This window comes from Lupinus angustifolius, chromosome LG12 (assembly GCF_001865875.1).
Source record: "Lupinus angustifolius cultivar Tanjil chromosome LG12, LupAngTanjil_v1.0, whole genome shotgun sequence".
In the NCBI taxonomy this organism is placed as follows: domain Eukaryota; kingdom Viridiplantae; phylum Streptophyta; class Magnoliopsida; order Fabales; family Fabaceae; genus Lupinus; species Lupinus angustifolius.
The window spans coordinates 18260547-18285411 of NC_032020.1; the positions used below are offsets into that span (position 1 = coordinate 18260547).

The 24865-nt window shown below is 30.7% G+C and overlaps 2 protein-coding genes across 5 annotated transcripts; both read left to right on the plus strand.

The window, feature by feature from the left end:
- On the plus strand, positions 3138-12877 carry LOC109361999 (RHOMBOID-like protein 12, mitochondrial). Of its 2 annotated transcripts, XM_019607570.1 has the most exons (9): positions 3138-3142; positions 8025-8279; positions 9303-9423; positions 10048-10167; positions 10823-10933; positions 11402-11431; positions 12270-12374; positions 12476-12517; positions 12664-12877. In XM_019607570.1, exons 2-9 carry the CDS (start codon positions 8119-8121, stop codon positions 12751-12753), a joined length of 780 nt encoding a protein of 259 aa, XP_019463115.1. In that variant the 5' UTR covers positions 3138-3142; positions 8025-8118; the 3' UTR covers positions 12754-12877. The 2 variants fall into 2 exon arrangements, with proteins under 2 accessions (XP_019463115.1, XP_019463114.1); XM_019607569.1 differs by lacking the exon at positions 3138-3142 and having other exon boundaries at positions 7909-8279.
- LOC109361994 (protein LONGIFOLIA 2-like) lies at positions 18569-24187 on the plus strand. Of its 3 annotated transcripts, XM_019607556.1 has the most exons (6): positions 18569-19010; positions 19043-19313; positions 19645-19715; positions 20131-22203; positions 22327-22447; positions 23084-24187. In XM_019607556.1, exons 2-6 carry the CDS (start codon positions 19169-19171, stop codon positions 23920-23922), a joined length of 3249 nt encoding a protein of 1082 aa, XP_019463101.1. In that variant the 5' UTR covers positions 18569-19010; positions 19043-19168; the 3' UTR covers positions 23923-24187. The 3 variants fall into 3 exon arrangements, with proteins under 3 accessions (XP_019463101.1, XP_019463102.1, XP_019463103.1); XM_019607557.1 differs by having other exon boundaries at positions 18569-19313; positions 23096-24187; XM_019607558.1 differs by having other exon boundaries at positions 18569-19313; positions 23099-24187.

The window sequence follows — 24865 nt, forward strand, 5'->3', positions numbered from 1 at the left end:
AGAAGAAGAAGAGCGTGACCACTTCTTATATAGACAGACCAACTAAACTGTAACCTTCTAAATAAGAACAATTTTGAAGGATACATATTCTCCTTTATATTATTTTTATTAAGATATAATAATTATTAAATAAAAATGATGTATAATATAGTAAAACTATACAAATTACATATATTGCTAGTATATATGTTTTTTTTGTTTTAAACTTATCTTTTTGAGAAAAAATAAATACAGTGATTGTTACTATACTATATAATATTTAATTATTATTCATTCAGTAAAAATTGAATGATAGGTTACATAATAATTAAGTATAAATTGACAATATATAAATATTACATACTTAAATTTTATGAATTTTTTAACTAAGAACAACTTGTTTTTATGTTTGTTGTTAAAGGGATAAGAATATTCTTTTTCAATTATCCACTTTGTTGTTCTTATTTCTTTATTTTTGTTTTTAAATAATAATAATTCTTAGTTGTTCTTAGCTAAGAAAAGTGAGAAGAAATGTATATGTTGTGTGAAAAAATGTAAATGTTGTGGGACCAAATAAGAATGATATTTGTCATTGTGAAGAAAAGTAGATGTTGTTCATAAGAAGTTATAATAAATTATAAAATAATGTGTGAGATCAAATTAAAATAAAAAATTTGTTTGCTGTCGTGGAATGCTCTAAACTCTACTTCTTACAATATATTTTACTTTTGGATTTAGTGAAAATAAATTAGTTAGATTTTTATATGTTAGTAATCACAAATGTAAAGTATGGTATGTTTGTTTTCTCATCCAACATTCGAATAGGATTATTATGACCATCGACCAACAAAGATCATTCATTAAATACAAAGTAAATTTTTTAGACTAATAACGAATTATGTTTTTATATTATCTGGAAAGAAAATGTGACTTTTGAGCAAAATAGATTTTTATTATTTACAATTCTTATTTCATCAAATAATCAATAATAAATTAATTCTTTTCGATATTATGATATTGTTTTTCCTAACATGTGTCACTTATATATATCAAATTTTAGTCTATATATAATAAAGAATTCTTTTAGCTTGTAAATATTTGTGTTATTATTTTAATAATAATAAGAGAAATAACAATAGATACTGATTTATTATCATCTATCAATGCTTTGAATAAAACTGTTTTATACTTATTTAGGATGCCATGTTTGATAGATAGCTAATTTTATTAAGATATTAGGGTTTTAATCTACATGTCTATGAAAAAATATTTTATTGGTAAAGCCATGACTCATTTCAGTCTCAGGTGATATATCCCATAATGTAATTATTAATTATGGTATGTGTATTATATATCTCCTATCATGTATATTATGATGATTATCATGTTTGTTATATATTTATGACATATTTTTATTTGTGGTTTTCTTATCTTCTATTCTCAGAGTCTGAGTTCAACAACCCAACAATAAGTATATAATTTTGGGAAATACATAACAAAAATAAATAAATAAAAAAACAGTATAATTCAAAGAACTCGTGACCAAGTTAAATGTTGATGAAGTGTTGAAATTAAAAATGGCAATTATTCTCGAGCGTTAAAGTTATTTAAGTTGAACTTTAATTTGTTCACACAAATAATTCATACATCTCAGGAACATTTACTGCTCTAAAGAATAGAAGGTCGAATTGTATGAATAAACTATTTGAGATTTGCCAAAAGATCCGATTATTTGTTTCAAGTTTTCAACTTTCAAGGAATATCGGCTTCAAAACTTCATGCGATGATTGCCATTTAAAAGTGTGAGTAACAAATGGGAACATAAATCATAGTCACGTTAGTTTCAATAAATATATCATGTCAGAAGATATTTTCCGTGCATAACATCATACACAAAAAATAATAGTGCATAGTGACTAGAGTATGAGATGTTCATCGTAGTTAATAAGAGGGAACTACTTACTTTCTTTAAATTTATTCTTCATCATAGTTATTAATTTTAGAAAAATCTAATTGTTTGAATTAGTGAATAAATTTAAACCATTAGATATGATGTTCATAAAATTAATGGTTAGGATAAAGAGTAAGGAGTAAGTAAATTCACACTTATTTCATTGACAATGCATATAAGTTTATCTTAATCTTCAAGATAGCTCTGTTGTATTTCTTCTTATCTTAATCTTAGGTGATAGACACCGATTAATTTTTACCAACTAGATCTACTTATATTATTCACATTATACTATAATTTATACTTCATCACTTTCAAAATAAATGTTGAGAAAAAGAAGAAGAAACATGCATAAAAAAAAACCTATTAATTTTGTTAAAATTACAAAAATAATGTTTGATTTTATACTTGGCCTTTAAACATTATTATTGTCTCTAGTCATCCACTCTATCATCTCTTCCCGGTTCCCATAAAGATACTGTTGACAAAATAATCAGTTAACACCCTCTTGAAATTATAAATGAATAATTATTTTACTCCAAAATTTTATGAGAAAAAATGTATATAATGTTATTGTATGAGTTTTATATATTATCAGTGCATTATTTATTATTCATGTTTTATCTTTATTCATTGACTCTCCATAAAAAGTAGTAATATTAATGAATATAGATGATGTACTAATTGTTTATAATTTTTTAATTGATATTGTATAAATATTAGTTCAATTTTTATTATCTAAGTGGACATTTATTTTGAAAGATAAAGATAAAGTGGTACATGTTTTATTCCCCTTAAGTTGTTTCAATTTTTATAATTTTTTATTATCTAATTGAAAGATAAAGAAAAACGTTCTTTTATTAATAATTGAAAATAAATGTTATAATTTCATAATATATATTTTATTATATCAATATTTTTATATTTAATTTTTTTTATGTATATTACTAATATTTAAAAGCAAAAAATAAAATAATGTATGTATTGTTAGTGTAAGATTTTTTTATACTATCATTATATTATTCATCATTCATTTTTAATCATCATTTATTATCAAATAAAATTAATACAATTGAATGATGAATGACTAAGTATAAATTTTTATACTATCTAAGCATAGATATTACTCTTTTAAAACAAATAAGTTGAAAATTTTGAAGGTATATTTGACATTTCAAATAAAATTACTATTTCTCTTCAGTCTCTCACCAAGTTAGGGGAGAAAGAAATTATGGTGGGTCCATACTTTTTTTACTCTCTTTCTCCCTTCACAACCAAAGATGAGAAATCTTCAATTTCTCTTCAATCTCTCTCACTCATTTCTCTCCACTCTAATTTTCTCATACTAAACAAAGTTTAATATATAATTTCCTCATGATAACAACTTAAGTTCACATGAAGTTTCATGCAACTTGAGATATATGTACAAGCAATCAAGCAAATATTATGATGATTATCATGTTTGTTATATATTTATCACATACTTTTATTTGTGGTTTTCTTATCCTCTATTCTTAGATAGGTATATAATTTTGGGAAATACATAACAAAAATAAATAAATAAAACAGTACAATTCAAAGAACTCGTGACCAAGTTAAATGTTGATTAAGTGTTGAAATTAAAAATGGTAGTTATTCTCGAGCGTTAAAGTTATCTAAGTCGAACTTTAATTTGTTCACGCAAATAATTTACACATCTCAAGAACATTTATTGCTCTAAAGAATAGAAGGCCGAATTGTATGAAAAAGCTATTTGAGATTTGCCAAAAGATTTGGTTATTGGTTTCAAGTTTTCAACTTTCAAGGAATAACGACTTCAAAATTTCATGCGATGATTGCCATTTAAAAGTGTGAGTAACACATGGGAACATAAATCATAGTCACGTTAGTTTGAATAAATATATATGTCAGAAGATATTTTCCATGCATAACATCATGCACAAAAAATAATAGTGCATAGTGACTAGAGTATGGGAAAATAAAGTGTAGTTGCATAAAGTTTAAGTTTCTTAGAACATTCACAATGGTAACAAAAAAAAGCAAAATCAGCATGTTTTTCGTTTAAGTTTATCACTAGATAAGAGTTGTTCTTGTTTTTATTTGGTAACAGTAAACTAAATAAACAACATTCTTAAAGTTGTGAGACAACATTAAAAATGGAAGAAAAAATTGTTACAACATAGGAATATAAATGTGAATATATTTATGGGGTTTAGATAAGAATGAAATAAAGTTACATCATTGGATATGATTTTAATTTGAGTTGGTTAAATTATTGGAAAATGTAAACAAATATAAAATAAGTGAGACTTATTTAAAAATGATTTTTAGGTGATAAACATGGTCACAACATATATTTGTATGTATGATAGACTCACTAAGAACTAGACCAGATCTCAGTGCCGTAGGTTAAAGTTATACGTGATATTCAATCTCATATCCTTTTAGAATGAGTTAATTAATTTTTATCTACTAAATCCACTTACATTATTCACATTGTATTATAATTTATACTCCATCACTTTCAAAATAAATGTTGAGAAAAAAGAAGAAACATCCATATAAAAAATTCTAATAATTTTGTTAAAATTACAAAAATAATGTGAGAATAATATATCTCCTCATATCAGAAGATAATTTATCTCATTTAGCTTTAGCATGTAAAAATCTGACATGTGTGTTATTTTGTTTATTTTTAAAAATATTTTTATAGAAAATGATGAAATATGACACATATCATGATTTCAGTGACATGAGAAATAACTTATCTCCTTATACTCGTTGAAAAAATAATCATTAACACCCTATTGAAATTATAAATGAATAATTATTTTACTCCAAAATTTATACTATTCAAGCATAGATATTACACTTTTAAAACAAATAAGTAGAAAATTTTGAGAAAATATTTGACATTTCAAATAAAATCACCATTTTTCTTCACTTTCTCACCAAGTTAGAGGGAAATTATGGTGGGTCCATACCTTTTTTACTCTCTCATCTCTTTCTCCCTTCACAATGAAAGAGGAGAAATCGTCAATTTCTCTCACTCATTTCTATCCATTCTAATTCTCTCTTACCAAATAAAGTTTAATATACAATATCCTCATGATAACTGCATGCATGTGATAACAACTTAGTTCACATGAAGTTTCATACAACTTGCGATATATGTACAAACAATCAAGCAAATAGTAGCAAATATGTGACTCGTCTATTTTGAGATTCCATTCTAATTATGATATATTAATGAGTGTAGTTTTTTTTGTACTACCAATAGTCGCTTTCAGGAATCAAATTTTTGACTTTTTGATCCAATAAAATTTTATATCACAAACCAACAGCTTGGTTAATGAGTGCGATTTGGTCACATATAATATATTTCATCCACCTCAAGTATGAACAATGATTCTCTACGATCAAGAAAAGACAAATACTCGTTAATCTTCATTTTTTAATAACAAAAATATAATTTCTGATAAATAAAATGATAAAAATATCATTATATATTATCTTTTGTTTGTTATTGTGTGACGTTTGTTTTTTCATAGAGAAGATCATTACCCCAAATATGATGAAAAAGTAATAATAACTCATTTCTTTAATAAAAAAATATATGTACTAATAATGTAAGAGTTTTATATACTGTCTATCCACTGTTTACTATTTATTTTCAGTAATTATTGACTCTTCAAAAAATTAATATAAATAAATAATATATTAAATCTTTATACTCATATTAATATTATGAAAAGCAAAATTTGCACGATTAACTCTGTGTCTGGAGATAGCATCACATTTTCACGTTCCTTCAAAAACTATTTGAAACATTTTAAAAACGTTTTGATAGAAAAACAAATCTTGTGATTATGTATCATCATAAGGCTATTAGCATTTTCACATGCTTATTCATCAGACTAATATTTAACTAATCATAATTTATAAGATTAACAATGATTGCTTAATAAGAAACGTGAAGAGATCTTTTGTAGTGCCAATACTTAATAACCCCAAACCATGTATCGTCATAATAACAACGGTATAAATCTAATCTTTATTGTGATACCCTACTAGTGAGAGTCCCTAATACATGTGGATAAATCATTTCTCTGGAAATAATAGTGTGTATACTCTACTCTCATAAATACAGGTGTCGATATATATATATATATATATATATATAATGTGTTAGTTTGGTGGTGTAAAGTTTTACTGGATTCTCAGTGTCATGAGTTTGATTTCTGAGGACGACGCGTGTTAGGAGGAACCATCATGAACCCTTAAAAAATATTAGTTTCTTACCAAAAAATATGGATATCATTAGTAGTACCAAAAAATATGATTAATGAAATGAAAACAATAAATCTGAGTTTTTCAATCATAGATAGCTAGAATTAAAAATTAGTTACTGGTGATATGAGTGTCATATACATGAATTTTTTAATCTTAACCATTTAAATAAAATCCAATAATTTATATTAGTTGTTCTTATTTCTCACACTTCTCACATGTTGCGTCCCTATATATATATATATATATATATATGATGAAATATGTTTTTTAGCTTAAATAAGTTTACCTATTAAGGAAATAAGTATTTTGTTTAAACGGCAGGAAATTAGTTAGAGTTAAGCATCTATGAAAAAACTATTTAACCATGCAGGAAAAAATTATTAAGCGCCAAGTAGACTTATCCGTGTAACATTTGTTTAGATAGTCATGAACATTAATGTTTTAATGATGTATTAATCTCATGCTAGTATAATGTCTTTATTCTACAGGGTTGCTATTTTTTTTGATAAATATTATCTAGTTAAAAATTAAAAAAAGTTTAATGCTGACATTCTTGTACTAATGTATACATTTTAAAAAGCTTGTCGTTCAATTTAGACTAAAGGGCTTATAGAATTTTACTAACAGGGAAATAATCATAGTATCATGAAGTGGATTAATCTCTTAGGTGGATAATACAATGGTAAAGTGAGAAAGTTTAATGATTGTTTTATGGGCTTAACATTACACTGCATTATTATGCTGCATACCTATACGGGTTGGGCCTTCTCGAATGCCATATCTATTTTCAGGTTTTTCCGCGTGCATGACATGTCATTCATATCTGTTGTCACCTCTGATTGGTTGAAAAAATTATTAACTTAAAATTGGAATTATTAAATATTTTCTGATCAATCGTATCTCTTGACATATGGAGTGACATAAAGGAGTATGACAACATACATTATAAAAAAAGCCATGATGTCTGGGTTGCTGATGTCCTCATTTTATTGTATAAATGGTTAAACAAAAACAACACTAGAGATCAAAACAAGGGATAGTACAAAATCAAAATTGTTTTTCTTGGCTTGTTATTCTGTTTTTCAGCACTTTGAGAAATAGTTGTTTTCTATTCAGCCGAATCAAAGTCAAAACTGCACGTATTGATTCTAAACCCCATTACTATAAGATTATGCTTTTCATTATCACAATGTCACTCTTCCATAACATTAACTCCCAGACAAAATCAGGCTTGAAATACTAGTGGAACTGTGGAAGCAAAGTAATTATCACTCTATTTTAAAAGTTGTGATTAAATCTAGCTTTAGAAATAGTATCCACTTAGTTAAAGATGATTTTTTTTGGTACCAAAGATAAAAAACTAATCTCTTTTTGTATTCGTGTCCCAACAAATGTTGCTCATAGGAATCATAGTTAAAGATCACTGATTCTCTAAACGGAAACCTATTTTTCCTGTGGAATATGTCCTAGAAACTATTGTACTACAAGTCTCCACTTATTCTCTAAACAGTGCACTGGTGTGGTTAAATGAATTACCACAAGTCCAATTACTAGCCATGAACTTCAGAAAAATCTCCATCATAATCCCAAGCTAATAATAGCCCAGCCAATTCAGTTCTATATAAATAAGATAAAACAATATATAATATCGAAAACAAGTTGGAAACAAATTTCAAGTATAAAAGGGGGATTCATTTACATATCTATTGTTTGACTGTGACAAAAACAAAATGCAGCAGCAGAATTTGGTTCGCAAATTGGTGACACAGACACGCAATCACTTCATCTTCCATTCTCACAGACCCAAACCCAAACCCAATCCTTCAGAACTATGTCATCACATTCCCACTTCATTCCTCACTCGCCCACTCCATCCTTTTCATTCCCATCACTCCATGTCTACCACACTTCGTAACTTTCTCTCCAACCCAATTATCCTTCGCTTTTTCTCTTCCAATTCGCGTCTCCTTCATTGCAGGTCCAACCTACCCACATCTTATTTTTATCGACAAAACTTTGGTTCCAACCAAAGTTCTGGTTTTTATCAACGCGTTTGGTAATATTCTATCCCCCATGCTTGCTTTGATTACTAAGTGTTAAGTTAAATAAAATTAACAAAATTTCATTTTTTTACTTCTAATTGATTATTTTAGTGTCTAAGCATTGTTTTGTATTGCGATTATCAAATGGGATAATGATCACAATGATCTGTGCTTTCACTCCTCAATTTTATGTTCCCAGCTCTCGCTGAGGTTTAATTAGGGTTTATGGGGTTTTTCCTTCTGACCTATATTTTTTGTTTGGGGGTAATTACTCAAGTGTATTTTTCCAGTGTCAACCTAATATATGTCATTTTGATCACTTTAAAAATATGATTTTTTTGGGAACTTTGGTTTGACTAGCTTCTACAATGTTGATTCTTGATATTGCTTCTTTCTATTGAACGTAGAATTGTTGCAGTTTTAATGTGAATTTCCAACAATAATGGTGTTTGGACAAGCCTTGTGATTTCTTTTCATGGTAATTGTCTGATAGGAGAAAACATAAAAGCTTCATTATGCATTTTGACAATATTTGTCACTATAAGAATTTCGTTCAAGGAGGGTTCTACTGTTTGAATCCCCCTCTCGACTACTAACCCCGGTTGCTAATCACTCAGTCCTTGGAGGCAATCCCTTTTCAGTTTGAGTGTCCAAGTTTAGTTTCCCTACTCATTGTAAACTTACTGCCGGGACATCAATGCAGTAACAACTAGCAATGACTGTTAACGATGTCATATTCTGAAAAAAAGCTAAAAGAGAGAGAGTTGTTTAATAGTTTTGACATCTATAGAGAAAATCTTTCAGTCACTTATAACATTTTTTACAACTTATTTGAGAAACCTTATGATTTCCAATAAATGTGAGGAACTGATATGTTTGACTTTTGTTTAATAACCGTGTCTTTCCATCAATAGGCGCACAAAAATAAAGGGCTAGTAATACTTTGCAGAAAAACCATGATTTGTAGCACACATGTTTAGACCGTTTAGTGTTTACATTTGAAATGGCATCTCTGATATGTTTTCTCTTGTTTGCAGGAGATCATGGATCCACAGGCTAACACCTCTTGACGTAGTCTTGGGCTTGATTGGAGCTAATGTTGCTGTTTTTTTATTATGGAGGACAGCAGATGAAAATTTCATGATAAATAACTTTACTGTGAGTATCTTGATTTATAAACTTTGATCAACTTGATGATGCCACTTGTAGATATCATTTGCTAGACCATTGCTTTGTGTGACACTCCTACCTTTACCTGTGTTGTGGGTGGCTGGGTGCATCAAACATTTCTTAGGAAATTCTTCATAATGAGATAGTGTTATAGCAGTATATGTTACTCCTGTATTTATTGTTATTTATCATAAGAGAGAAAATACAAGAGTTTTGAAACTTCAAATGATTCCTACTAGCCATAATATCATCCTTTCAAGTTGAAGTTTATTTATTGAAGATATCTGAAATATTGACACCAAATCCATATTTGATCTGGCCAAGAGTTTGAATCCTGGGAGTGATACTTGTTGGGAGAGGCAGCCATGCACCCTGAAAGGATTAGTTCCTGGCCCATAGGGTGAGGGGATACCCTTGGTAGTACAAAAAAAATCCATATCTGATCAATATATATTAGTTTAAACTTGGTCAAAATAACAACTATTGCTGCCATGGTACTTACCAGATATCGAAGGATGAAATTGAGAATTGCATTGTTTCAATGTTATTTCCTGCTTGGATTCAACTTCATATTAAGTCTGGACTACTAATTCAATTATTTCCTGTTGGCAGATCTCTTTGGACAATATAAAAAGTGGACGTTTGCACACCATGATAACCAATGCATTCAGTCACACAGATTCTGGGCATATAATCTCCAACATGATTGGACTCTACTTCTTTGGAATGAATGTGCGATTGTGTGCTCTAGAATTCTACTTTTGGTCATTATTTCTCTTTCGTATCTTTCTTAAAATTTTCCCTCCTTTTCTTTATGTGACTTACTAGCATATTGTTTTGGGTTGGTATGTTGACATTAATGAAAAAGCAATGAATTATATGTCATTTGGTTATGAAATTCTGATTCAGATGCTTAAGTTCTGTCAAGGGCAATGGTTTTCACTCTTGAGAAGAAACATCATAAATTCAAACTTCTTAGGGTGTGCCAGATTATTGGGGTTATGCAATTGGGTGGACGTAGGGGCTTCCAGATTTTCCGTCTCTTGAAATTATTTGCATTTATCAAATGATCAATACCTTGAATATACTGAATACAAATCTAATTACCACACAACAACATACCTATAGTTATAGGTAGTCTTTTTTGGGAAAATTATGGCTTTAAACTTGACCCAAATCTATCCACTTCATCTTGTTCTCTTATGGCTTTTCATTTTTTTCTTGTGCCTCATGTTGCATATTTATTCTTTTTATTCTTTTTTTTTTCATTTCTTCTTTAATGCCTTAAGTTGCATATTTTTTTTAATATAGAGAGTTATGTACTTCTTTTCTTACGTGAGTTGCACGTTCCATTTCTCTTAACTTTGTTGATTGGGTCTTTGGATAGATTGGAAGAAATTTTGGAACTGAATTTTTGATAAAGCTGTATTTTGCTGGGGCAGTTGGTGGTGCTGTTTTTTACTTGGTGCATCAAGCCTATAAGGCACAAACATCCAAGGTACAATGACGAATAAAATTAGTACAATATCCGTTGAGCAATTTAATAACAGATCATTTGTTCATTTCTAATTTTCTTGGTACAAGAAAGTGAAAGAAATCTTGATTTAATCTCTGTCCCATAAAATAGAAAAATCATTAATTAACATGCTAATTCTTCAACCACAACCTTTTGAAATATGGATTTGTAGATTTCACCTTTATTTTGATATACCTTCAACTTTTTGAAACTTATAAACCTATAGCTTTTTACATTTGACTTGAAAGTAAGATTTATAAATGAACTTTCTTAAAGATAGACCACAAAATGGATCATTTGGATATACAATGATAAATATATTTATGGCAAGGGTGACTAGTGGCAAATTTCATTAACATACTAGCAAAAGTAAATGTTTGTTCTGATGTGGAATTTCTTATCATATCAACCTTTTTAGTGAATTTTTAACATTCTATGCATTTTTTGCAGCTGATCTGGAGGCCAAAGGAATTAGCATTGGTAAGCTTTTTTGTAACTTTTCTATAACTAACTCTATAATAATGGGCTCCTTTTCTTCAAGTAGTGAGACCCTAATTTGTGATAGCAGATGTTCTTGGTTTAACTTTCGAACTATGCTTTTTCATGAGGAATGCATTTTCTGGGAATCATATCTGCTTTTATTTTGTGTTGATTCCTTTAAAGATCTTTTTGTTTATAAATCATATAAAGGTACCTATGAATCTATCAGGAAAATGCTCCACATAGGCACAACTGCAAAAGACTTGAGATGCTTTATAGTACTGAATGATTGGCAGTAAAGTGACAACACGAGCACAAGATAAAAGTGATTGAGATGAGAATTTTGCGTTGTATGAGTGAGCAACATACAAGAAAAGTGAAGATCAAGAATGAATGTATTAGATAGAAAGTAAGAGTGATACCAATTAAGGAAAAGTTGGTAGAGTCACACCTAAGATTGCTTAAACATTTGAGAGGAAGACCAATAGAAGCTCTCGTTAGAAGAGTTAATCAATGGGAGGGTAGCGGGTAGCCCCACAAACTAAGGGAGAGGACGGTAAAGTAAAACTCTTGGTGAAACTATTAGGAAAGATTGTCTTCCTGTGGATTTCATTTTTGATAGAACAGTGCGGCCGTTTAATCTATATAGTTCATCCCACCTAGTAGGAAATGTATATTTTTCTTATCGTTTCTCTTAAATAGTTCCAAATATTTTTGTGAAATTATAGTCAGATCATCATATTATTTTGTATGGTAATTGTTATTTGCTTGTATCACATGTGACATTGGTTAAAATCATTGCCTGATATTAATTTTACTCGAACTTGTCAATGTTTAGGGGGCAAGTGCAGCAGTTAATGCAATTATGCTGCTTGATATATTCCTCTCCCCAAAAGCAACCCTTTACTTAGACTTTATTATACCAATTCCTGCTATCTTGCTGGTAAGCTCTTCTCAACCTTATTCTAGATCAAAACTGTGAAGTTGATAATGCGGATACTAACACATCCTTTTCTCTCGCCTTATCGGTAATTCTTAACTAAGGGCGTCTATTTGATCGGGAAAGATATGCTGAGGATTTTAGAGGTGTGTTGGATTCTCTGAAGGCTTATTTATTGTGTTTACATATATTTTCAAACTAAGGCTTATCCTGATGGTTATCATATGAACTTCACTTCTCTGTATATATTGCATGTTGGATATTGAAAATAAAGCTAGTTTTCAAATTATAGGGAGACAGTCATATATCAGGAGCTACACATATGGGTGGTGCTGCAGTTGCAGCTATAGCTTGGGCAAGAATTCGGAAAGGAAGGTTCTAAATCATTTTTCATTTAGCCGACTCGGTTAAGTGATATCAAGGTTTGGTTGTTGTTGTATTAGTACTACCATTCGTTAACGATATTGGATATTAATTAGCCATATTCTATTTTAAAAGGTCCAACATATATGATATGAATTTTTGTAAACCTGTTTTAAATTAAAATTTTATGCAGCAACGGAATTTTTCTTGAGTTCCTAGAATATTGAGTATCTTGGTTATATTTATGTCTCTGAGTGATGTTTAGTTATATAGGATTTTGTTTTTGGAGCTTATCTTTTGCAAATTCTATGAAAAAATAATTAAGGGTGGGTTTGGTTTATGGAAACTTTCTATTTCCTAGTTTCATTTTTTGAAAATGGTTAATTAAGTTATAAGTCCAAGGGAAAAACTAATAAGTTTAACAATCTTAATGTATTATTATTTAATTAACCTTGATTTTTTATAATAATATTACTAAGTGAATAAGTTAGTTTTGTTTGCATAAAATTCATATTAATAAAACCTTTAAACCTCTTGTCTTTACTCAACTCATTAATTAAAATAATGATTAAATTATACTGACACCCCTTGAGTTTTAGTGAAATCATACAAACCACTTCACTTTTTTACACATACACAAACCTTCTAGTTTTTATAGTTTTATTATACTGACCACCACTGCATGAGAAATACGTGTAATATTTTAAACAAAAAAATATGATAAATGCAATTAAGTTGAACAAAACATCATACGTTAAGACAAGTCTAAATAATATACAAATCAATGTATTTTCATTATTTTTTGTTATAAAATGCATCAACAATTCTAAAGAGATATTGTTTAAATCGCTCTTATACTTTATCGTAATGAACCAAAAATAATAAAGAAATATTGACTCATATATTATTTGGACTTGTCTCCACCATGTTTTGGTTAACTTAATTGTATTGATCACATCTTTTGTTTAAAAGATTACACTTATTTCTCGTGCAGGGGTGATCGGTGTAATGAAAGTTAAAAAATTAGGGTGTTTGTGTAGGTGTAAAAAAGTGATGGGTAATTTGTATAATTTCACTAAAACTCAAGCGTATCAGTATAATTTACTCTTAAAATAATATTGTTTGGATGGTAACTTTCTTTTAAATTTCTTAAACTTAGCATGTGATACAGATGAAGACATGATTTGGATATCTGGCATGTCAATTACCATAATAGTGTTGATCTAATTTTTTGTATGACTCAACCATTAATGTTTGTTGTCATTGGAGGAGTAGTAATAAATCCCATTTAAGGTTCCGTGATATTATTGTTGTGTAAGTAGCCTTATATCACAGAATAGTCATTTTCGGTACTAATTACAGAATCAATATATTACCAAAAATAGATGAAGAGAAAGCTACTAAATTGATGTGACAGGTAACATCTTTTATTGCCCACATTAGCAATCCTTCACCTAGCCAATCCATGATGTCGTTAAGTATATTCTAAGCAAATCCTTTCTTTTTGTTCGTATTGGAGGCAATCTTGTTTGTGACTAACTCTTCTAACGTACATTCTTTCCATCTACAATACTCGAATTCAAAACCTTAATTAAAAAATTAAACATGTATCACTTGAACCAACATCTCTTGATAATCCCATTAGTTACTTCTCTCTAATTTCGGCCATCCAATTACATAATCATCATAATTTTCAATTTATTATATATAAGTACATTCTTAAGACTCTCAAAAATAAAAATAAAAACTAATTAAATATTAAAATTGAAAGATTGAATCTAACTTTGGAGAATAGACTTATCCTGGGTTTTCTTTATTTCTTTTTGTGAAGGATTTAAGATGCATCAAGGGACATTTTTTTAATTCTTTTTTTTATTTGTTTTGGCTTATCATTGCTTGATATAATCATGTTCAACGGGCAATGATATTGGCTGATTTAAATTAATAATAAATATTAAGAAATACCAAGTTGGAGTCCTGTTCATTTGAAATACATAGGTATGACCTTAAAAATAATACATAGGTACGATTCTCACCCAAACTATTTACCTAGATACATATAAATGGATATAAAAAGTATAGTGTGATACTCGGAGAAAATAAAAAATAAATAATTAACTAGAGTATTACATTAAATTAATTAATAAATAATTAGGTGTTTTTTCTTTAAAGGAGACGTTTGAACCTAGACAGTATCCTTATAAAACAATTCATGCGATGTGTGCATGTTGTGCATTTATGCATAACAATGAGTTGAATAGAATCAAAGTACTTTTTTTAATTTATCCTCAGACTTTTTTTTTTAATTTATCCCTAGTTTTTTTGTTTTCTTTTATCTTTTACCAAAAAAAAGCAGAAGAAGCTGAATATGTATTCTGCTGCACGTTCTTTACTAAAATATCCAAATTTCCTTTTCACTTATCAGTTTTAGAAAGTAAAGATAAGGTTCCACTTCCTCATTAGCAAAATCCATGAAGTTATTTAGTTAGATCCCACCATTGGTCATAATTATATCCATGATTGAAGTGCCTTAACACTCTGCAGAAGATAATTGCTGGTGGGGGATGGTCTTCGAAAATGGTAAGACATAATGTGGCAATGAAAGAGTGTGTTATGAGTATTATATAATTCTTGGAACATGGGCTATACATGATTGATATAGGTTAGTTGGTTCTGCCTAGTAGAGTTTGGCACATCACATGTGAGAGATCCTTCACCTTTGTGGATGTGGGGTAACCCTTATTCATAATCATAATATATGCCTAATCTCTCTCTCTCTCACATTTATAATATATCACTATCACTTTCAATAAGTGAAGCATATAGAGAAGATAATAAGTGACTACAAAAGTGTATTATGTTGATGCATACATAGCTAAAAAGTTCATTGAAATGTGGATGTGTATTATCATATAATGCCAACGGGGGACAATGATATCATAATAACGGCTCTGTTCTGGTTCATCAAGAATTAATCCATGGGTCCACACCTATTATCTCATTCTTTTGTGTCATTTCAATTGACCAGAAAAATATTTAATAATTACAATTTTAACTTAAATAATTTTTTTCAACCAATCAGAGATGATAACCCTTTATCCACACTGATTTTTTAAGTGAGTACAAGTTAAATCACAAACAGTAAGAGTTCAAAACAGCCAACATAGCAATCTTAAGAATATTAATTACTAGGAAAAAAACGTGGATGTTCTAGAAAGGAAGAAGTTTTTTTGGGGTACTATTACAAAAACATTTCCTAGAAAAAACTAATAATTATATTGAATTGCATTAACTTTATTATGGTTTTCTCAATACTACCTTTTATCTAAGATGAGTCTCATTCATAATTTCTACTATTTTTAGTTAGTTTAAATTAGATTAGGACGTGAAAGTAAAATATAATAAGTATACATTTCTAAAATGTAAGAAATGTCAGATATAATATAATTAAGCCTGAAGAGATAGGTGTGATTTCTCTTTTCTCCCACAATAAAATAACTGTACTACTAATGAATTTATGAATTTTGCAAAGGAAAAACAGAAATTACTGTGACTATAGTAGCATTTTTGTTTTGGTGATCATATAGCTTCTGACAAGCACAGTTGTGGATTGCAGGGTAAACATGAGTCTCTCATTTTTCTATCAATCATATTTCATGTTACTTGCTTTGTATTTTTCTGACTATTATTGGACCCACATGGAAGGAGTGAGTCAGTGTTCATTTTAGCTTTCTCCTTCTATTTATATACTGGAAATCACACTTAAAATCACAATCTTGTAGAAGAAACAAGAAAATATGAAATATCATTCTATATATATATACATATATAGAGAGAGATATAGTGAGAATTTTTTGAATGCTGTTTAGATTGGTGGGTTAACCATGTGATGTGCACCCGAAGAATCAATATGGCACAGAATTTCCAATACATGATAAAGGACTTTTTCTATAATTTATAGTTTTATGCTATGTTCTGCAATCTATAACATAATGCACTGGTGGGGTAGCAGTGGCAGTAACAGCTATGAAACTTACACTGAAATTGAATGATTAATAATATTATACAATGAATCATTGACTTCACAATATGAAATGTGATTGTAGTTAGATTAATACTAGGGTTGGATGAAGGTGCCTTAATTAGGACTATAATTCATTAAGCTTAGTTGTAATAACTCATCAATGACACAAAAAAGTTGTATTAGAATCATGTGGGATTAGGAAAATGCCAAAAATGTACGTGGAGGCTATATAAAATATTACATATAAAATACAATGAATGTGGTATGTGAATGGTTGTAAAATATATATTGTATTATCCTTCTTCCATGCACTTTTTATGTTGTATAGATTTTCTTCCACTTTCTCCTTTTTTAAGTTTTTGAAAATGAACACAACCTCCAATGATGTTTCTTCCTCGAGTGTTGTTTTGAGTTAGTCAAAGTCCTAAGATATGCTAAATCGTGTGTTAGGTTAAGGAATATAAACTTTTTGTATTTTTCTTAGCAACCCTCAATGCAAGTGGTAAGTACTTTATTAGTGATGCAAAAAGTGGTGGATATGCATTAATTTCTTTTAATTTATTCTAATCATAATTTTTGAAAGATCATTAGTATAATTTTCTCCTAATATTACAGATTAGTCACAAATTTAGAATCCGGTGTAAAAACATATATAAAAATGAGATTGATAATTTACCAACTCAAAAAAAATGGAATATCAATATGTTGGTAATGAAATGCAAATTTATGGTTAACCTCAAATTTGTATATCATTAACCAAACATTTAAAAAGATTAAAAAGATGTATAACATAATTATTGCATGATAAATAATTTTTACAATCATCATTAATCATAAGCCTTGGTAGTTGTTAGTTGATTTACTTTAAGTTAAATTATTCTGAATTTGTCATTAATGTTTAATTTATTATTTTTGTATCAAACACATATTGTCCTTTTATGTTTGTAGGATATATTTTAAATTACATGTATATTTAAAATATAAAAGTAATAACTCAAAAATACAAATATAAAATAAATTATCCAAAATCAAAGGCTAAGAATAAATAATATAATAAGTAAATTGGAACTTGTCAATTTAGTCCGCCAAGTCATATCATTTGTGAACTTAATCCATAATATTATAAAAATGACAATTTGTTACCTTATTTTGCATATTATTGATTAACTTCATATAGAAAATATAAGATTCTAACCGGAACATTATTTTGTGAGGTTATGCAAAACTGCAAAAGCTAAGAAACAAATTTACCCATTTATAATTTAAAAGAATAAATAGCTCAGATAATTTCAATCCCAGGAAGCAAATTAAAGTTTTACTTCATCTGTAGCTGCAACATAGAATAGAATAACAATAAGATATTAGTCTAGTAGAATAAGACTCTAAATATATTAAAAATGTTTGATTTCTGAAAACGAAGTTTAACCATAAACCTGAAACGGATTAGTTACTACCCTGCCCAAGAGTAAAGAAAATGAAAGAATAGATGTGTGTAGGACAGTAATGGAAAAGTGCTGACAATATCACATGAAGTTGCAGTTAACCTAAGACCCACACATCCTCACCCCTTCACATGCATGGATTTGTGTTGTGAGATACAACCTTCCACAAAATCTGACCCACACAAACATACATTTCTCACTTCTCACTCATCTTTGTCTTTCTCTCTAACTAAATAATATAACATTATTAAACATAATATAAGGGAAACTTTTATGCCAGCTCTCACCACATTGGTTGCACATTTTTAATGTCATTAAATAAATAAAACAAGTAACTTCATTTGTCTTCCTCTCTCTCTCTCTCTCTCTCTCTCTCTCTCTCTAAACAGAACACATTAATACAATTCCTCTTGGATCTGATGAAATCATTTACACTCTGCATTGGTACTAGTTTTACATTTAGGTAGTTGTTCAAGTTGGTGTCTATGTGTGTGTTTATGTTCCTTTCTCTCTCCATGTATGTGTGTTTATTCTAAGGGTATTGGATCTCTTACTTTCATTTGGCATTTTGCTTTATTTTATGAAATTGAATACCCAAAAAGGGAACTTGAATTGTGGCCTAGACCAAGCTTTTGAGAGTGATAGAAGATAAAGGATGTTCATTTTTCATCTTTAATCATAAAAATATTATATTTTTGGATTATAAGGATTAAGGAACAAGGACCATTGTGTGATTGTTGTTAAGAGTTCTATGGAATTAAGGATTCTAAAAGGTGTATTAGTTGAATCAGAATCAATTTCCTGAAAGTGGTTTGCAAATTGCAGTTGTGTTATATTAGTAGATTTGACTTTAGAGAGTAATAAATGATAGAGCTTTTATGAAGAGGGAGTAATTGAAATTGGTTGTGGTAGTTGAGGAAGAGGTTGAGTTTAATTGGAAGAAGAGAAAGAATAGAACAAGTGTGGATATGGCTGCAAAGCTTCTTCATTCTTTAGCAGATGAAAATCCAGATTTACAGAAGCAGATTGGATGCATGACTGGGATTTTTCAACTCTTCGATCGTCACCATATCGTTACTCCTCGCACCATTACCCACAACAGGCTTCCACCAGGTAAAGATTCTCTCAAACTATGCACATAAACAATCTTAGAATCTGTTTATCTTATCACTTGATTTGTCACAATTATGCTAATCTCAGATTTTTCTAAGTCTTTGGTCTATTTGATTCCTTTTTCAACTTTCTTCTTCACATGTTTGGAAAGTGGAGAGTGTGGTTTGCAATTTGTAGTGCTTGCAGTTTGCTCTGCATTCATGTGGAGTAGATGGTTATGATAATTTATTTAATTAACATATTTTTTCTTGGTTCTAAGTTCTAACCTTCTTGGTATAATGTTTGTATTTAATCAGAGTATTCAAATCTAACGCTTCTGATTTCATTATAGGTACTTCTCACTTCAATCATGACAACCTTGAAAGAGATTCGAATGGCATACATCATCAGCAAACAGGACGCGTAAGAACCTTTAATTTTCCCTCACAAATTATCTACTGTTTTACATTTGGAAATTTCTTTGAACTTGCTTCAATTAGAGTCATGGTTATTAGATCAAGTATTGGGGTATTGCTGATCCAATGATATATTATCCATGTGTTAGAGTCAAATGACAAATGTAAAAGGCTGAGAATTGTTTCTCATCTTCCTCGGAATCTTTTTCAGGATTTGTCCATTACCTTAGTGTCTGAGATCATTAGTTTGTTCTGTTTATTTCTTCTTCCAATTCAGAGAACTTTCTACTTTTCAATTCGGTTTTTGTCCTTGTTTCATTAAGGTGTATGTCTTGTAGCTACCCTTTTGTCTTAAAACAAAACTACAAAAATTTCAATGAAACTGAAGTTAAGCATCTTGCATCTTGGTGAATTTGTTGCAGGATATAAGCTTAAACAAGGATGTGAGTGAAAAACAAAGAGTTTCAACAGAATCATCAAGAGTTTCATTCTCTTCTTCTGGTTCATCATCAATGTCGTCTCTGGACTTTAAAGCCTTTGACCAGATTAATTTTCCCGAAACCCAAATGAGGGACACAGGGATGAAGCAAAGAAGTACCTCTCCTCATTTAGGACGCCAGTCCCTTGATCTAAGGGATGTGGTGAAGGACTCTATGTATAGGGAGGCAAGAGGACTATCAGTGAAGACTACAGCGAAAGACGAAGCTGTGATTCGTGTCATGAAGCATAGAGATTCTCCAAGACCTCTTCAGCTGTCGAAATCTGATGGATGTGATAGAGTTGGAATAGATGGAAAACAAAGTGTGCCTATTGATATAAAGGACCCTCTCAGAGTCCTTTCTAAACTTAGAGAAGCACCTTGGTATTGTGGTGAAGCAAGAGAGCCTCCAAGATTATCATCCTATGAAGTAAAAGATGGAGGACACTGGCATTCTATCTCAAAGGATGCGCCTCGGTTTTCTTATGATGGAAGAGAAATAAGTCGCATGTCTTTTGACTCAAGAGAAACCATCAAATGCCAACCGAAGCTGCATGAGCTTCCTAGACTTTCACTCGACAGTAGGCAAGGTTCTAGTAGCACATATAACTCAAAAAAACACAGCCAACTCTCAAGAAATTTCAGTACCGGTAACTCTATCTCAGATGACAAAGTCTCTAGTCTACAACAGTCTTGTGGAACTCAGAGCCGGCCACCAAGTGTTGTAGCAAAACTAATGGGCTTGGAAGCATTGCCAGAGTCCTATTTGGCCAATGATACTCAATCAAGTTTGAGTGAAACTGGTTCAACTCAAGGTAATGGTCAGTTTTCGAGATCATCAAAAGATGTTCTCATTAGGCCACTTCAAATTAATAATTCCCCGAAAATCTCATTGAAAGACCTGAACTATCCACAGCGAAAGAATCCTGATTTGATTGTGAAACCCATCTCAAGTTCACGGTTTCCTATTGAGCCCGCACCGTGGAAGCAGCAAAATGGAAGCCGGAGCTCCAAGAAACTGAGTCCCAAGGCCTTAAAATCTCCGCCAAAAACACCAGATTCATTTCCTTCCGTTTATAGTGAGATTGAGAAGAGATTGAAGGATCTAGAATTTAAACAATCTGGAAGGGATCTCAGAGCTCTCAAACAGATACTAGAAGCAATGCAAGTAAAGGGACTGTTAGAGAGTAGAAAAGAAGAACAAGCTTCAAATGTTGTTGGAAGTCACAGAGACTATGAACCAAGACATTTGAGTTTAATTCAGAATTCTAGGCCAGTACGGCAACAAAATTCTCAAGGAAACAATCTTGCATTTTCCACAAGTAGAGGATCTAACTCAGCAAGAACTTTCGAATCTCCAATTGTGATAATGAAGCCAGCAAAGTTTGTTCAGAAAACGGGAACTCCTGCTTCTTCAGTCATTCCGAGTGTTGGTCTTTCTCATCATACACTCCAGAGTGGTAGTAGTGTACATTCAGATATTAAAAAAGGTACACCTTCTGGTCGGATAACGAAAGATCAATCTCCTAAAAACACTCGCAGGGATGCTTCTACCAGTTCCAGTGATAAGAAAGCAAGTAGTAGCAGGAATACAAAATCAACACAATCACAACCAAGGTCTCAACAATTACCAAGTTCAGTAAAGAACTCAGGATCAGTGAGCCCTAGAATGCAACAGAAGAAGTTAGAATTGGAGAAGCGGTCTCGTCCGCCTACCCCACCATCAGATTCAAATAAACCAAGAAGGCGATATGGTAAGCAAGCAACAGAATCAGTCTCACCAGGTCGAAAACTGAGACATAAAGTCCCTAATCCACAGCACAGCGATGACCAACTGAGTGAGATAAGCAATGAGTCAACAAGTTTAAGTTGCCAAGGGGATGAAATATCTCAGCAATCAGACGATTCGAAGATGGATATGGAAGTCACCAGTCGTTTACGATCTGATCAAATTATTGATAGACATACCACATCTTTGAAGGCTATTGAGCAGTTGGTTTCAGGATCAATGCATAAGGTAAGAACTATATGATACTCTCTTTTAATTCAAGCTTTCCGATTAGAAATTTATGATAAAATTTAACATTTCACAACAAATTATAATAGTCATATCTAATGCATGTCTTGCTTAATTTTCCAGAAATCAACTCTGAGGTTGGATGAGGATGAGTCAATTGCAGAACTTGCAACAGATGGTCCAGATCATCCGAGCCCAGTTTCAGTTCTGGATAGCTCAGAGTACACAGATGATGCTCCCAAAGGTATTATTTTATAAGGATACATAATGAAGAGCAAGATTATCTCCCATGACTGTAATTCATGTTGAGTATAATAAAATAAGACCAAATTCTTTGTTTTAGCAATCAATTCGGTATCAAGCTTGATCACAATTTTATGCATTGAAGAACTTTTAGTCCTTTTCTTTTTGAATTGGTTCCTCAAGCATGTAGGCTGCAATCCCTTTTTTATGAGGGACTCACAACAATCTAAGAATATCAGTTTATCATGCTGATACTTAAAAATAAGTGTCTTAATTTGGCACTTAGATATGATGCTGCCTAATTATGTTCCCATTTGGGTGATGAATTTTCGGGTGTGTAAGTAGTGATTTGTGACCGACCTTAAGATATGTTCAGTTGTGTGCATTTCAAGAATTGTCAAAGGCAATGATAGCTAGGAAAATACTCTTGCTTTATGCATAAGACGTCATAATTGAAATTGTGATTAATATCACATTAAAGCCCCAAAGGATTTGTACATTCTTCCTTGCCTAATCTATTTTTTTATTTCTGAAAATGTAGCCTCAAGCATCAGCCAAAGAAAATAAATTTATTTGTATTTGGCATATATAGTGAATGTATTGTGAATCTCTTTTTTTTTACCACATCTCATTATAATCTTATTTGCAGCAACTGGTGATGCTGAAGAATCTAAAGAAAACAAGAATAAAGATCAGTGGAACCCTTCAGAAAGCCTTTCATTTAACAGCGCAGGACCTGGAGAGATCAACCGCAAGAAATTGCAGAGCATAGATCACCTTGTTCAGAAGCTTAGACAGCTAAACTCAAGTCATGATGAATCTAGAATCGATTACATCGCATCCCTTTGTGAAAATTCAAATCCAGACCACAGATACATATCTGAAATACTATTAGCTTCAGGTCTCCTACTCAGAGATCTGAGTTCTGAATTGCTGACATTTCAATATCACTCATCAGGTCATCCGATTAACCCCGAGTTATTCCTAGTGTTGGAGCAGACTAAGGCAAGTAGTTTGCTTTCTAAAGAAGAAAACTTCCCGGGAAAAGTTGAATACATGAAGCTGAACACAGAAAGGTTTCACAGGAGACTCATATTTGATGCTGTGAATGAGATCCTTGGTGCAAAGTTAGGTTCTTACCCCGAACCATGGTTGAAGCCTAATGGAGTAACAAAGAAAAACTTGAGTGCACAAAAGCTTCTTAAAGAACTATGCTTTGAGGTAGAGAAAATGCAAGCCAAGAAGTCAGAATTGAGTATTGAAGATGAAGGGGAAGATGGTCTGAAAAGTTTGCCATGGGAAGATGTAATGCATGGATCAGAAAGTTGGACAGGTTTCTATGGTGAAATACCTTTGGTTGTGTTGGATGTTGAGAGACTCATATTTAAGGACTTAGTTGATGAGGTTGTGATTGGTGAAGCAGCTAGCTTGAGAATCAAGTCAAGTAGCCGCAGGAAGCTATTCAGAAAGTACTAGTTCATTCCATTCTTCAAATTTTCACTAATCTTTTATCAATCCTTTTCTTGTCATTTATATATGTGTTTTGTGTCAGGGCATAAGAGTTTGCATGTTAAAGCTTTGTTTATTTGTTGCAAAGCTGTAAAGAAAGTTAAGTTACACTGGATTTATAGCGTACATATCCTGAAATTGTTGTGGAACATTTGTCACACATGACACACATAGCCTGGTTTGTTTTTTTGGTTCTGATGTTGAGTTTGGCTTATGTAAAGCCACTTACTTATCCTGGGATGTTACAAACTACTATGTCAAACAGTATTGAAAAAAAGTGAAATGATCAAAATTGAAGCCACATCCTGAAGGGAATTCCTCTGTCCTCTCTGTGTTCGGGCTTAATCACTCTTTGCCAACAAATAAAAATAACATTTTATTTTAATTTTATTTTACAAAAGTAATATATTAAATCCACGTGTCTAGATATAAATGATGCGAGAGTAATCAACTACATGTCTGACCCATATTAATTTGAACCATGAAATAGTGATATAGCTGCAGACTAATCAACTACAATTTATATGCCATTTGTAGACTAAATAATGGAAATATGTAGAAATACTAATATGAATTAGAAGATCTCCAAAACTTTTGTTAATTATATACAATTTTTTCAATTCTACTATCATTTATTTAAAACTTTTCCCACATAAATTAATAATTTTTCCTCCACTTTTCAATATATCACCCTCTCTTATTAATTTTTCAATACACACATGAAATCTGGATAGAAATGCTCTGTTTACTTTTCAATTTTCTATTGTCTTTTAATAGTTCTTCTCTTCATAACTTCTATACCAAATCCTTTTGTTCCAATTATTGGAATTGAGCATGTGCACTTATCTTTTTCAATTGCCTAGTATTGCCCATTGTGCTATTTTTTTACAAATTAAAAATTGTAAAATAA

What these genes read in the sequence shown, in the direction of transcription:
- LOC109361999 (XM_019607569.1), top strand. Translation starts at nt 7,954, where the DNA reads ATGCAGCAGCAGAATTTGGTTCGCAAATTGGTGACACAGACACGCAAT. An exon ending in ATAAGGCACAAACATCCAAG is followed by an intron (nt 10,934 to 11,401) that starts GTACAATGACGA and finishes CATTTTTTGCAG; the next exon opens with CTGATCTGGAGGCCAAAGGA. An exon ending in ATATGCTGAGGATTTTAGAG is followed by an intron (nt 12,518 to 12,663) that starts GTGTGTTGGATT and finishes TTCAAATTATAG; the next exon opens with GGAGACAGTCATATATCAGG.
- LOC109361994 (XM_019607556.1), top strand. Translation starts at nt 19,169, where the DNA reads ATGGCTGCAAAGCTTCTTCATTCTTTAGCAGATGAAAATCCAGATTTA. An exon ending in TTTCAGGATCAATGCATAAG is followed by an intron (nt 22,204 to 22,326) that starts GTAAGAACTATA and finishes TTAATTTTCCAG; the next exon opens with AAATCAACTCTGAGGTTGGA. An exon ending in CACAGATGATGCTCCCAAAG is followed by an intron (nt 22,448 to 23,083) that starts GTATTATTTTAT and finishes ATCTCATTATAA; the next exon opens with TCTTATTTGCAGCAACTGGT.